Below are 12,699 nucleotides of genomic sequence, written 5' to 3'. Positions count from 1 at the left end.
CCCGCCGCGGCCGGTTGGGTCCCGGGGGTGGCCTTACCCCTGGGAGGGGGGGGCGCTGCTCCTCCCACCCACTGGGGGGCGCTGTTGGCTCACGGCACTGAGGGGGGCGTGGCCTCGTGCTGACCACGCCCCTCCCGGCGCCGTCCCGGCCCGCGGTGGGCGTGGCGCGGGAGGCGGAAGCGGAGCCCGTGCGGAGCGTGGGGGGAACCGAGCCCCGGGGGGAGCGGAGCGGGGCCGGGCCGGGCCGGGGGGTCTCACCCCGCTGCACCCGCAGGATGTGCGCGGGCTCGGCGCTGCGGGAGGAGTACCGGCGCTGCCTGGAGCGGGAGTTCCGCCGGGGCCGCGCCGGGGCCTGCTCCGACCCTTCCTTGGCGGAGAGGCTGCGGCAGCGGCTGGAGCTGGAGCCGGCGCTGCTGGGGGCCCTGCAGGAGGACGGCCCGGCCCTGCTGGCTAGCGGGCTGCGGGGCCGTTCGGACCTGGGGCCGGCGCTGCAGGGCCTGGCCGTCGCCTTCCAGCTGCTGGAGCTGGCCGCCGTCAACCTCTACCTCTTCCCCTGGCGCAGGGAGTTCGGCACCCTCCAGGTGAGCACCCACGCCCCGGGACACACCGGGGGGTGCGACGGAACTCACTGGGGCAGGGGGGTCTCCAACCGTGCTCCCTCCACCCCCTATTCTCATTGCAGACCTTCTCCGGCGCCTATGTGCACTGGCTGCGCCCGGCGCTCCCCGAAGCCGACCTGCTGCGGAGCTTTGGCCGGCTGGGCTACGAACGGCGTGACCCGCACCGCCTGACCGTCTCCCGGCTGCCCCCGGGGCCTGAGCTGGTGGCCACCGCCTGTGGCTTCTTCGCCTGCCGGTTGGAGTGCGAGATCCTGGGGGAGGTGGTGAGGAGGCTGCAGCCCCGCCATCTACATCCCGAGGAGCTGCTGGAGGCACGGGGGCTGGCTGGGAACGTGGAGGCCTGCGTGGAGATGCTGCGGCACCGAGAGGCGGCTGGCGGTGGCAACAACGATGGCATGGATCTCTACCAGGAGATGCCAGCTGGCCCAGAGGACACGAGGCGAGAGGACATAGCCGCCCCAGTGCTTTGGAGGGACCCTGGTAGCCCACAGGGTGCTCAGGATGTGCCCAGAGGGGGCTGGGACAGCTGCAGAGACAGCAGGAGCGGGCAGGAGCCGGTGCCCCCCACAAGCAACCCCAACCTGGACACTTCCTCCTCCTCTCGCCTCTTCCTGGAGGAGGAGCTCGGTGGGGCCAGCAGCTCACTCTCTGCTTTAGCCTTGGGGAGCAGAAGACCCCAGGTGCTGGGGGAACCCCAAGATTTGCCCCCCACCGCCCCCCAGGAAGCCCCCGAGCTGCCCTGCTACCAGCTGCACTCTTGCCTGCGCCGAGGGGGGCTGCCCTCCTACTGCTGCACGACCTGCCAGCAGCTCCACGCCGGCGCCTGCGCGGCCGGGCAGGCCTGCCGCAGCCACCACCGCGGGCAGGAGCTGCGCAGCGAGAGGCAGCAGCGGCTCTGGCTGCAGCGGACAGAGGTGGACATGCTGCTGGCCGACGGCTCCAGCCCCAGGTCCTAGCACCCCTGAGGGTTCTGCTGCTGGCTGCACCTCTGCCCCTGGGGCTGGAAGGGAAGGGGGACAGCCACAGCCAGCCCCCGAAGGACACTGAACTCGCCCCGCCGGGGGGCAGTGGGACATGTGCCACGCACTTGCTTCTCCACCGGGGTGGTAGGAGCTTGTTGGGCTCCTCCTGCTCCGGCCCCAGCGTTCCTGCTGTAAACAGCTTGGTGCATCTCAGTAAAGCGCGGCTGCCTGGCAGTGTGGTGGTCTGCTCCTGCCATGGTGGGGAGATGGGGCGGGGGGAGCAGTGGATTAAGTGTGCCCACTCCTGGGGAAAGGACAGGGCCTGCAGTGCCATCTGATGCCACACACCTCCCAGGAGAGGGGAGCTGGGCTCTGCTAAAGGCCAGTTTTGGGAGGCAGAGCCCAGGGGTGTCCTTGGCCCTGGAGCTGGATGTGTGGCACAAGGGGAAGAAAGCAGGGCTGTAGCTTCTCCCAGCCCAGCTGGAGCCAAGGGATGAGGCAATTCACTCCCCGCTGCTGCTGCTGGCAGATGATTTTATTGACAACAAAGTCGGGGTTACCCCACACAGCCAGCACCCTCCAAGAGTTGTCCCCCCTAAGACACGGCTGGTTGTGCCAGCACCCCAGCTTCTCCTGGGGGATCCCATCTCTCCTCTCTCCTGCCCCTGGTGCTGCCCCCACCCAGCCCCACACTGGAGCCTGCCCAGCTCTGGGGCAGAAGATGTGTACGGGGGGGCAGTTGTAGCGCTCCCCTGCTACAGCCGGGACATCCCCACACCGGTATGGGGAGGGGAAGTAAATTTGGGAGCCATGGCAGGAGGGGATGGAGCCCGGGGCGCTGGTACTGTTCTGTAAGAGCCAGCCTAGCTGGCTGCGTCGTGCCTCCTCCCCTGGGCCGGGGCTCAGGGCTTGCTGCGCTTCGCCTGGCTCTCCGTCCCTGCGCTGCTGGTGGCCGCCCGCTTGTTGCGGTGGTGGGGGAAGGTGGGCATGAGCTCCGGCTCGCAGGCTGTGGGGCAGAGAGGGGGGGGTCAGTGGGCACCCAGAACACCCCAAGCCCTGCCCCATAGGGGGTTTACTTACGCAGGGGCTTCTCCTTGAAGTAGGAGCTTTCCAGGCAGTCTTTTGCCGTCGCCCTGCAGGGATAAGGGGATGTAGCAAGCATCTCCCCAATGGCACTGACGTGTCCCCAGCTATGGGGACAGCCCTGTCACGGGGGCAGCGTGACACAGGCAGCCCCATCTGCAGGCAGGTTTCCTCCTCCCCTGCCCACCCCGTGACCTGCCCACGCAGAGCTGCCAAAGGCTCTTACCGCTTCTTGGGATCGTACATGAAGAGGAAGTTGAGCAGCCGCAGACCAGCCTCTGACAGCCAGGGGAACTTGTGCTTGAGGTTGTTGTAGGGCTGCTTCCGCAGGGTGTACTGACTCACCAGGGGCAGCTTGGAGAAACCCTGAGGGGGGCAGAGCGTGAGGTGGGGGCAGGGAGAGCAGGCGGAGCAGGCAGCAAGGGAAGGACTGCTCTCACCGGCCAGATGTTTTCGTTGGGTGTCCCCAGGAGCTGCACAATAAGGTCTATCTGGTGGATCTCAGAGGTGCCAGGCAGCAGTGGCTTGTGGGCCAGCAGCTCGGCGAGGATGCAGCCCATGGCCCTGCGGAGCAGACAATTTCAAGGGTCAGCACGGCAGAAGAAACCCCTCCATTGACCCCCACTGCGTTTGTAGCCCCCCAGACTGGCCAGCCTCAGCCCCTTCCTGCCCTCCCCTTACCACATGTCGATGCTGGTGGTCTGGGTTGTCATCCCCAGCAGCAGCTCGGGCGCTCGGTACCTGTGCAGGGGACAGCACTGTCTCAAGGGGTCTGTGGTGAAACCAGCGCTAAGGAAGCCCCCGCCACACTGCAAGGACTTGCCTGCATCACCCCGAGCCAGCACAGCCCCCCACACCGACCGCTCACCACAGCGTGACGACTTTGGGGGTCATTGGCTTCGGTGGCATCCCGTAAGAGCGTGCCAGTCCAAAATCAGCTGCAATAGAGACTCGAGATCAGGAGAGAGGAAAGCTCCTCGCTGCAACCGTATCACAGTGTGAAGGGAGAGCTGTGGGCACATCAAGGGTGGCTGCCAGGAGCTCACCTATCTTCACGCAGCCTTTGTCAGTCATGAGCAGGTTGGACACCTTCAGGTCCCTGCCGAGGAACAGAGGCTGGTCAGCACCGTCCTTCAGGCAATGGCTCTTCCTGTACCTGTGCTCCCCCCCAGCTGCAGAGCCCCAGAGCTGAGCAACAACAAGGAGAAGCTAATCCCATCATTCAGTGGCCTCCCAAAATCGGTGGCCTGCCCAGAGCTACTCCACACCGTGCTCCTTGCTCGCAGCACGTGGGCGTGGGAGGTGAAGAATAACACCACAGTTCACAGATCAGCAATCTCCCTCCCATCAGCCCCTTCTCCCTGCCTCCATCCTGCTGCTCCCACCTGTGGATGATGTACTTCTCATGAAGGTACTGCAGGCCTTTGAGGACTTGCAAGATGATACACTTCACCTGGAGACAGAGAACAGGAACACCCACCTCTGTGAGAGCAGCACCAGCCAGGCAAACCCCCCAGAGGTTAAACCCACTCAGTGCATCAGTCCCCGTATCCTCCCAGAGCAGCTCTCAGGCCATCTGGTGGGCACATTTCTTCCCAGCTCTGTTTCTGTGCCAGTTTGCTCCAGCCCAAAACCCTGCCTTGAAAATCCCTGGAGTGTTCTCCAAGAGCCAGCTAAGCCAGACTCCCCACGCGGCCCAGGAACACAAGCTCAACCCATGCTCCCCTGGCCCTGGTGAAGCCCAAGACAAGGTCACAGGGTCTGAGGAGTCCATGCTGGTGACCAGCATGTTCTGGCTGGCATGGCAGCACCCTGGCAGGGGTGACATACCTAAAGCTAAGCCCAGTTTTTACCTGAGCCTCTGAAAAAGGTGTCTGCATGTTCTCGAGAAGGCTAGCTAGGTCCTGCTCGCAGTAGCCCATCACCAGGAAAATACTGTTGTGGACAAGACACAGTCAGGAGCTTCCCCTGGGACACCTCTCTGGTGTCCCAGCACTCACAGCACAGGTCTATGCCATGAGAGACAGCTCAGGGAACTGAGAAGGGTTGGAAAGGCAGAGAGTGTAGGGGGAGAGGATGGAAGGGAGACTCTCACCTCTCCAGATGGTTCCCTACAACCACATCCTTCAGCTCCACGATATTGGGGTGCCGAAGCTCCAGGAGCAGGGTGATCTCCCGCAGGCTGCTGATGGGCATTCCTGCAGAAAGCAACAGCTACGCTGCAGGACTGCCTCGAGCAGGGGGCAGGGATGCTCCTGCCCACCATAGGAATCGCCCCTGTGCCTCCATTACCATCTTTCTCATTGTCCATCCGCACCTTCTTCAATGCTACAGTCTCATCTGTCACTGTGTCCCGGGCCCGGTCTGAAAGAGCAGCACAGGGCACACAGTCAGCCCCAGGTGACAAACACTGGTTTTATCGTGAGCCAGGAGGATCCCCACGCTAATGAGCCTCCTCTCAGCCTCAGTCCACGCCATGGCACCCCCCACCCCAACATGGTCCCACTGCCAGGATGTGGACAGATGGGCTGCAGCCCCTCCTTCCACCCAGGAACTGGTTCTGACCCAGGCTCGGAGAAAACAGCCAGTGCAGCACTTACACACTATGCCGTAGGTGCCCTCTCCAATCCGATTCAGCTTCTCAAACTCCTTCACGCTCCTGCATCTTCCCAGCTGGAACCAAAGAGCCACATCAGAGGCAAGCACTAGCTCTGGGGCAGCCCCCAGTGGTTTCTCACCAACCTTCCTAGGGACACAGAACCTCGATAGCAGACTAACACCTTAAGCTACACCTCTCCCTCCCACCAGGCAGACTGCGGTGCTGCTCCAGTGCTTTGGGAGCAAGACAGTGTTTCATAACACTGCAAGAACATCAAGTCAGCCAGCCACTGGGACAGAGACAGCGCCCTGGGCCCCCCCAGCCCCGTAACCCTGTGCCAGCACACCCCCCCCACCGAGGAACCTCCCTATCCTCCGCACAAGCTGCTCCCAGCCAGCGGGCAGGGTCCGCAGGCACCGCACGCTGCCCAGCTCCCTCCCTGCGGCCTGCGGGAAGCCTGCGGCCCAGGCTAGGATAGCCCCCGGGCCTACCCACAACCCAGAGACCCCCGGGCACTAGGACCCTCTTCTCCCTCCCGGGTACCTTGGGGAGCCCAGGGACCCCGCCCCGCTCACCCACACAACCCCGGCCCCTCACCCGGTCAGCCGCCGGCACTTCGAAGAACCCCTCGCCCCGGAGCCGCCGCAGCCGCAGCGGCTCCAGCTCCCCCTCAGCAGAGCCACCCTCCGCCATATCTGCCTGACGTATGCGCCGTGACGTCACGGACTCACGCATGCGCCGCACCGCCGCCGGGAGGGGGCCGCTGGCCTGTACGCATGCGCAGTGCCATCCCTCCCCGCCGCAGACCACGCCCCCCCGCGCTGGACCCTGGCAACGGTTGCTAGGCTCGGCGGAGGGAGGAGCCTGTCGCCCCGCCCCCTTTTTTCGCTCCGCCCCCTTCCCCGCTGTGGCCCCGCCGCTTCGCAACGGACACCACCACCCCCCTCCACGTGACCTTCCCTGCCCGGGCGGTGCTCTCGCGAGAATCGGCGAGAGCGCACCCCGGAAGCGGCGGCGGTAGAACCCGGAAGCGGCGACGGGGCAGGATGGACGGTAAGATCGGGCGGGTGAGGAAGGGGGCCGCGCTGTCCCGGGCTTGGCGGAGAGGGGTCGTTCCCGATGGTGGGGCTTGGGGGCACACCGAGAGTGGGGATACGTAGGGGCTGGGGGCCGGGGTCGGGGTTGAGGCCTAGTCCTGCCCCGCCCCGCCCCCCGTATTGTCCCTAGCGCGCCGTCCCTGAGGCCGTGCTTTTCTTCTCTTCCAGACACGCTCTTCCAGCTGAAGGTGAGGGTGGCGGCGGGTCCTCTGTCTCCTCTCTCTCACGTATCTCCGCTCCTGCGGCCCGTCCCGGAGGGCAGGCGATGGCGTCCACCTCTCCGGGAGGAGCCCGGGGACCGTTCCGCGCGCTGAGTCGCGCCTCGTCGGGGCAGGAGGCCCAAACCTGCGGAGATCCGCCTTCCAGGAGGCGCGGGGGGTGCTGCTGCTGCTCTCCCCTTCCCGGCCCCCGGAGCCCCGCCGATGCCGGCGGTTGCGGGAAGAGGGAGCCCTTTAGCCGGGTTTGTTCTCCCGGGCCGCCGTTCCTGGGCTGTTTCTGGCACTTCCCTTCTCAGAAGCAAGGAAAATGGACTTCCTGGTTTGCCGGTGTGCTCTGGGAGGCTCCGGTCCTCGGGGAATTCCGTCTCCCCGGCTCCCTCCCGCGGACGGAGGGGTTAGGGCAGCCGTGGCCGGCGTCGCTGGGTGGGGGGAGGCAGCTGGGGGCTTTGCTTGTCCTGGGCCCTGATTCTGTACTGCCCTATCCCGGCACTAACTTGTTGCTTTCTCTGCAGTTCACAGCAAAGCAGCTGGAGAAACTTGCCAAAAAAGCTGAAAAAGACTCCAAGGCCGAGCAAGCCAAAGTCAAAAAGGTGTGTGGGTGTGAACTCGCCCTGTGCTGGGCAGCTGTGGATCCTTCCTTCTGCTGTGTTGCACCAAGGGACTGGGGAAAGGGGGAGGTTCCCCTCCCCAGGTCTCACTGCATGTGCCAGCTCAGCCTCCAAGTGTTTTGAGTCACAACCTCAGTTCTTGAATCTGGTGGATGTGGTTCATCCCTGCAATGCTGAGAGGGATTTAATTCCTGTTCAGGGACACGCTTAGCATTTTGAGGGTCCCAGGCGAGCTATTTCCTGATGGAAACCTGTCAGAAACAGAGCATGCTTGTTCATAAATCTGTAGTGGATTCTCTGTGCAAGCGGTTGCCCTTTGCTTTTCCAGGCGCTTCAGCAGAAGAACGTGGAGTGTGCTCGTGTCTATGCAGAGAATGCCATCCGTAAGAAGAACGAGGGGCTTAACTGGCTCCGCATGTCTTCCCGCGTGGATGCGGTGGCCTCCAAGGTCCAGACAGCAGTGACAATGAAGGGGGTAAGAGCCTCTGTGTGTGTGTGAGGGGGGCTTTGAGACCAGTCTATGCTCTGCAGAGAGTGAATGTTGGCTATTCCTCTCATGCTACCTCAAACCACCTTGGACTTTCCTGTCCTCAGCAAGAATCTCCCCAAGCTTTGTAGTTAGCTCAGACCCCCTTGCTCTGGTGTAGCCTGTGCAGAGCCCATCTGGGATGGCCTCCCAGTGGGGCTGCTTCACTGGGGACTCGGGTTAAATCCTTAATCCATGGCTGCAGAGAGGCAGAGGGTCATGCCTGGAGCCTCTTGCCTCATGGCGTGTATGAGGGTAGTGGGCTGGGACCCATCCTGCCAGGAGCACTGCCCAAGGTCTTCAGTGGCTGGAGAAACCTGCAGCTAGGCTGAACCTATGTAGAGGTGGCTGCAGCATCTGGTGGGCAGGCAGAGCCTGTCCTGCTTCGTGACACTGCTGTGATCATCAGAAATTCTGGCTTCTCTCTTGCTGGCCTGGGTTTTACCCTCAGCAGTGATGTACCTTGCTTTTGGAGAGCATTGGTGAAGCAATCTCCTCTTGCAGGTGACGAAAAACATGGCCCAGGTGACCAAGGCCTTGGACAAGGCTCTGAGCTCCATGGACCTGCAGAAGGTGTCTGCGGTGATGGATAAATTTGAGCAGCAGGTTCAGAATTTGGATGTTCATACGTCGGTAAGTGCTGGTGGTCTCTGGTGAGTCTGGGAGGGCTGGGAGCTGCTGGGTTCAGCAGGGTGGGCTTGTGTTTGTGAACTGTAACGTACTCAGAAGGGGTCTGGGGTAAAACCAGGCTTTGCGACCCTTCGCCGTGGCCCTGCTCTGGCTAAGGGGGCTGGTGGCTTTGGCTGTGGGGCAGGCTGACAGGCTGTCTCTGTCACAGGTCATGGAGGACTCCATGAGCTCCGCTACCACGCTGACCACACCGCAGGAGCAGGTGGACAGCCTCATCGTCCAGATCGCAGAGGAGAACGGCCTGGAGATCATGGACCAGCTCAACCAGCTCCCCGAGGGGGCTTCAGCCGTCGGGGAGAGCTCGGTCCGCAGCCAGGAAGACCAGCTGTCACGGAGGTTTGTTCTCTCCTGGGTCCTTTGCCTTGTCTCGAGGCAGTTTGAATCCTTCCCAGGGATCCTTCACCAGTATGAAGGGGTTAACCCACCACAGCCAAGTGGGTGCTGAGCCCTCTTTCTGATGCTCAGGCAAGCCAGAGCCTGGCAGCCCCCGTGGTACCCTGCGCAGGCAGGCGAGGTGGCTGTTCAGGGCTTCGGGCCTGGGGACGGGGGTGGCTTCTGGCACTCTGCAGCGAGCTCTTGTCAAGGAGGTGCAGAACAGTCTCCCCCTGCTCCGCGCTCGCCCTCACGCAGCTGCTGCTGCTCCGGGAACGCTTGGCGCTGACCTTCAAACAGCTCCGGGAACAGGCTGTTTCCCTGGAACTGCCCCAGGAGAAGCTGATGAGCTTCCTCTCCCCAGTCCCTCCCTGCTGCTCTCCCATGAAACTGCTACTGGGGTCCAGCTGGGGACAGCCCTGAGGCTGCGGTGTGCTGCCGTGGGAGCTGGAGGTGACCCTGGGAGAGGGACCAGGCAGGGGTGAGACACCCAGAAGAGAAGCCAGGAACCCCTCCTGCGCTGATGACAGATATTCCATGTTAACCCCAGGCAGCCGTGGCCGCGTGCTCCAGGGCAGGATTTCATAGAATCATAGAATTGCCCAGGCCGGAAGGGACCTCCAAAGGCCATCTAGTCCGACCCCCCCGCAGTCAGCAGGGACACCCCCAACTAGACCAGGTTGCCCAGGGCCTCGTCGAGCCTCTCCTTGAATATCTCCAGGGATGGGGCCTCAACCACCTCCCTGGGCAACCTGTTCCAGTGCTCCACCACCCTCACAGTGAAGAACCCTCTCCTAATCTCCAATCTAAATCTGTTCCCCTCCAGCTTGAAGCCATTTCCCCTCGTCCTGTCACTGCAGGCCTTTCTAAACAGGCTCTCCCCAGCCTTCCTGTAGGCTCCCTTCAGGTTCTGGAAGGCTGCTATTAGGTCTCCCCGGAGCCTCCTCCAGGCTGAACAACCCCAGCTCCCTCAGCCTGTCCTCGTAGCAGAGGTGCTCCATCCCCCTGATCATCCTTGTGGCCCTCCTCTGGACCTGCTCCATCAGGTCCATGTCCTCCTTATATTGAGGGCTCCAGACCTACACACAATACTCCAGGTGAGGTCTCACCAGAGCAGAGTAAAGTGGCAGAATCACCTCTCTGGACCTGCTGATTTCTTGTGTTTCTGCCGCAGGAGGGAAGTTTCTGGGCAGAGATGTTCCCAGCACACACGGGCTGAGGGGTTCTTCTGACTCACGGCCATTTCCTGCTGCTCTCACGCCTGTTCCCTCTCCTGCTCTCCCTTCCAGGTTGGCTGCCTTGCGGAATTAAAGGTCTCCTGTGGCCCCTGCGGACTGCTGCCCTGCACCGGTGGTACGGCGTGTGGGGTGGAGGGGCCCGGGACTCCTTCCCCACCTCTGCTACGTGTCCTTGCTGTGACCCACCGGCCAGGCGGAGTCGGTCGTCCCCTCCTCCAGCAGCACGTCCCCAGCCCTGCCTGCCTGCCTTTAGACTCTTCTTTTGGGGTTTGACAGTGACTTTTCCCAGAGCAGGCGGTGGTCCTGGCAGGGGGTTTCTGAGCAGCGACGGCCTCTCTCTGGGCTCGAGGAACGCTTTGCTGGGTCTGATTTCAGGGTGTTTTTCATTTGAGGGTTGCTGCTGGTTTCTGGCAGTGTCCCACGATGCAACATCCCGCTCCTAATTTAACACTAAAGGAATCCTGGAGGTGGGTGGCTGTATCTTCTGGGGTGCTGCTCGCCTGACTCTCCTCCATGCGTAGCACACTCTAGTGGCCTGTTTCAGACGGGGTGTCCGAGCTGCAGGCTGTGTTTTTCCCCAGGGCCCGCAGCAAGGAGCTGTTTACAAGGAGCAGGGAGATTCCCCACAGGGCTGCCTTCCTCTTGCAGCAGTTTGGGAAGGGTTATTTTCCCAGCTGTGGTGTTTCTGGGAAGGTTAGTGCCTTGCAGGAAAGGGAGGTGACGCCGTGGCATCTCTTCCCTCGCAGTGACCTTCCTGAGCCATAGCTGGGTTCCCTATTTGTAGACTTCACCTTGCCCAATCGCTAGCTCCTTGTCCTGCCGGGCCAAACCTCCCTGGAGCTCTGTAACACAAAGTGACCTTTGAAATGCTCGTCCTGCCCGTGTGTGCGTGCATGTAAATCCACGCATTCCACATCTCCAGCTGCTGCGGTCTGGAAATGGTTATCCAGGCCCTGACCTCCCATGTGGAACCAGTCACAGCCTGATGTCCAGCAGCTGGGAGTGGATCGCAGCAGCTTCCACCCCCAGGCTTGCAGCTGCGGTGGCCACAGCCTCGTCCCTAAATGTCCCCCAGCCGGATGGGTGTGACAGTAAATGCTAAACCATCCTGAGAGCATGTCTGCCTGCGCTGGCTGTGGCTCGTCCCCTGGATATCTGCTGCCATTTCCTCTACAATCTTCCCATCTTGCTGCATCTGCTCTGTGCTGGAGCGTGGTACTGAGCTGGATGAGCGGGGGCTGCTTCTAGGGCACTGCCACGTCCCTTCTCCCCACTGCTTGTGGGGCAGCGTGGTTGCTTATCCCTGGGAGCCTTCCCCTGGGGCTGAAGTTTTCCATCCCCCTTCTCCATGGCTCCCAGGCACTGCTGAGCTGCTGGATCGGTGGGAAGCTCACTGGGAAGGAAATGGAGTTTCCTTTGGCTTTCAGGAGGAGGAGCTTTAACCTTCTCACTGCAGGCTGTCTGGTCCCACTGCAGTGGGGCAGCTCTGGTTCATCACTTTTAAAGAGAGTTTTAATGCATGCACAGCTGCTGCTCTGGGCTGTGCCGAGAGGAAGGAAGGGCAGCGTGGGGCAGAGGGGGAGGCAGCTTCTTCCCCCCCCACCCCCCCCCAGCCCAGAGCTGGCTGCTCTCCCAGGCTGCCTGTGTGGACATAGGGCAGGACTCGCTGTGGGCCAGGGGCCATCTCCCCAGCACTTGCAACACAAACACTTTTCACTGTCTTGATTATTTTTTCTGAGTTCAGTGGCCTTGGCAGTGTGTGTCTAGTGACCGTCAGAGCCTTCTCCCCCGATGTCTGCTGTGGTGGGGACATGGGGTGGTGACCCAGGAGGATGAGGTGGCTTTGGGCTACAGAGTCACTTGCACGTGGTGGAACATTGAATCTTGTGCCCCCCTCCTGTGGGGCCGGGCAGCCTGGCCCTGCATGGGTGCCACCTGTGGGGCTGGGGGCCGGGAGGCGCCCTGCAGCCCAGGGGAGCCCCTGCCCCTGGAAATGTTCCTTCTTTCAGTGTGACGTTCCTCTGTGGTTTCATTTGTGTGGGTTTTTTTTAAAGCTTGTCTCATTTGCCTTTTTCTTCTTCTCCAACCTCATGTTGATTACCTTCTGCTGTTTTAAATAAACAATCCCTGAACATCCGTGGTGGTGTCTCTGGGGCTTCAGATGCAAAGAGAGGGGAGTGTGGTCCCCTCTGCCTGGGGTGCAGCGTGATGGCTGTGCCCTGTCCCCTACCTGAGACAGAGGACCCCGTGCCGTGGGGCTGCGGCGAGGAAGAGGAGGAGGCTGCCAGCCTCCCTGCCTCCTCTTGCCTGGGAGAAGGGAAGCAGTCCTATTCCCTGGCCCTTGCTTATGACCCCAGGGAGGGGTGTTTTCCACACTGGTCCTGCCATCGGCACCTGCCCATCCCTTCCCCGTGCCCATCCCTTCACGCTGGCAGACGGGGCTCTGTGCCTCAGCCAATTTGCGAATGCCACAGGAAGATGGCTCTCCCTTCTCCTGTCTTGTTTTCCTGGTGCCCAAAGCCGCCTCCGCTCAGGAGACAGGCTGTTCTCAAATGTGAGAGGAAATTGCTAAGAAGATAATTGAGTAGCCAATTAATTAGCTAATGATTAATGTAAGCATCCTGCGGAGGCAGCCCTACAGCCACCCTGGCCGTGTGTTGCAGCGATGTGTCACTCCCGGTGCGGT

At 62.0% G+C, this 12,699-nt stretch overlaps 3 protein-coding genes across 3 annotated transcripts; 2 read left to right on the top strand and 1 right to left on the bottom strand.

The window, feature by feature from the left end:
• Nucleotides 1-109: 109 nt before the first annotated feature.
• SPATA2L (spermatogenesis associated 2-like) lies at nt 110-1,816 on the top strand. The gene is made up of 2 exons (XM_014942220.1): nt 110-581; nt 683-1,816. Exons 1-2 carry the CDS (start codon nt 276-278, stop codon nt 1,574-1,576), a joined length of 1,200 nt encoding a protein of 399 aa, XP_014797706.1. The 5' UTR covers nt 110-275; the 3' UTR covers nt 1,577-1,816.
• Nucleotides 1,817-2,096: 280 nt separating this feature from the next.
• On the bottom strand, nt 2,097-5,977 carry CDK10 (cyclin-dependent kinase 10). The gene is made up of 13 exons (XM_014942200.1): nt 5,862-5,977; nt 5,266-5,338; nt 4,958-5,029; nt 4,761-4,863; nt 4,519-4,600; nt 4,051-4,118; nt 3,712-3,764; nt 3,534-3,603; nt 3,347-3,406; nt 3,106-3,229; nt 2,892-3,031; nt 2,663-2,715; nt 2,097-2,588 (listed from the first exon to the last, which is right to left on the bottom strand). Exons 1-13 carry the CDS (start codon nt 5,955-5,957, stop codon nt 2,485-2,487), a joined length of 1,098 nt encoding a protein of 365 aa, XP_014797686.1. The 5' UTR covers nt 5,958-5,977; the 3' UTR covers nt 2,097-2,484.
• Nucleotides 5,978-6,256: 279 nt separating this feature from the next.
• CHMP1A (charged multivesicular body protein 1A) lies at nt 6,257-12,149 on the top strand. The gene is made up of 7 exons (XM_014942578.1): nt 6,257-6,317; nt 6,530-6,549; nt 7,092-7,169; nt 7,516-7,662; nt 8,218-8,346; nt 8,552-8,739; nt 10,065-12,149. The coding sequence occupies exons 1-7, from the start codon at nt 6,311-6,313 to the stop codon at nt 10,084-10,086; spliced, it is 591 nt and encodes a 196-aa protein (XP_014798064.1). The 5' UTR covers nt 6,257-6,310; the 3' UTR covers nt 10,087-12,149.
• The last annotated feature ends 550 nt before the right edge of the window (nt 12,150-12,699 follow it).

The sequence above is a fragment of the Calidris pugnax genome, unplaced genomic scaffold (assembly GCF_001431845.1).
Source record: "Calidris pugnax isolate Ruff unplaced genomic scaffold, ASM143184v1 scaffold28, whole genome shotgun sequence".
NCBI classification, from domain to species: domain Eukaryota; kingdom Metazoa; phylum Chordata; class Aves; order Charadriiformes; family Scolopacidae; genus Calidris; species Calidris pugnax.
This window is presented reverse-complemented; position numbering and strand designations above follow the sequence as displayed.

Coding starts and splice junctions, on each gene's coding strand:
- SPATA2L (XM_014942220.1), top strand. CDS start 276: ATGTGCGCGGGCTCGGCGCTGCGGGAGGAGTACCGGCGCTGCCTGGAG. Junction 582..682: donor GGGAGTTCGGCACCCTCCAG/GTGAGCACCCAC, acceptor TTCTCATTGCAG/ACCTTCTCCGGCGCCTATGT.
- CHMP1A (XM_014942578.1), top strand. Junction 7,170..7,515: donor AGCAAGCCAAAGTCAAAAAG/GTGTGTGGGTGT, acceptor TTGCTTTTCCAG/GCGCTTCAGCAGAAGAACGT. Junction 8,347..8,551: donor ATTTGGATGTTCATACGTCG/GTAAGTGCTGGT, acceptor TCTCTGTCACAG/GTCATGGAGGACTCCATGAG.
- CDK10 (XM_014942200.1), bottom strand. CDS start 5,957: ATGGCGGAGGGTGGCTCTGCTGAGGGGGAGCTGGAGCCGCTGCGGCTG. Junction 5,030..5,265: donor GGGCACCTACGGCATAGTGT/GTAAGTGCTGCA, acceptor CTGCTCTTTCAG/ACCGGGCCCGGGACACAGTG. Junction 2,716..2,891: donor ATGTACGATCCCAAGAAGCG/GTAAGAGCCTTT, acceptor TTATCCCTGCAG/GGCGACGGCAAAAGACTGCC.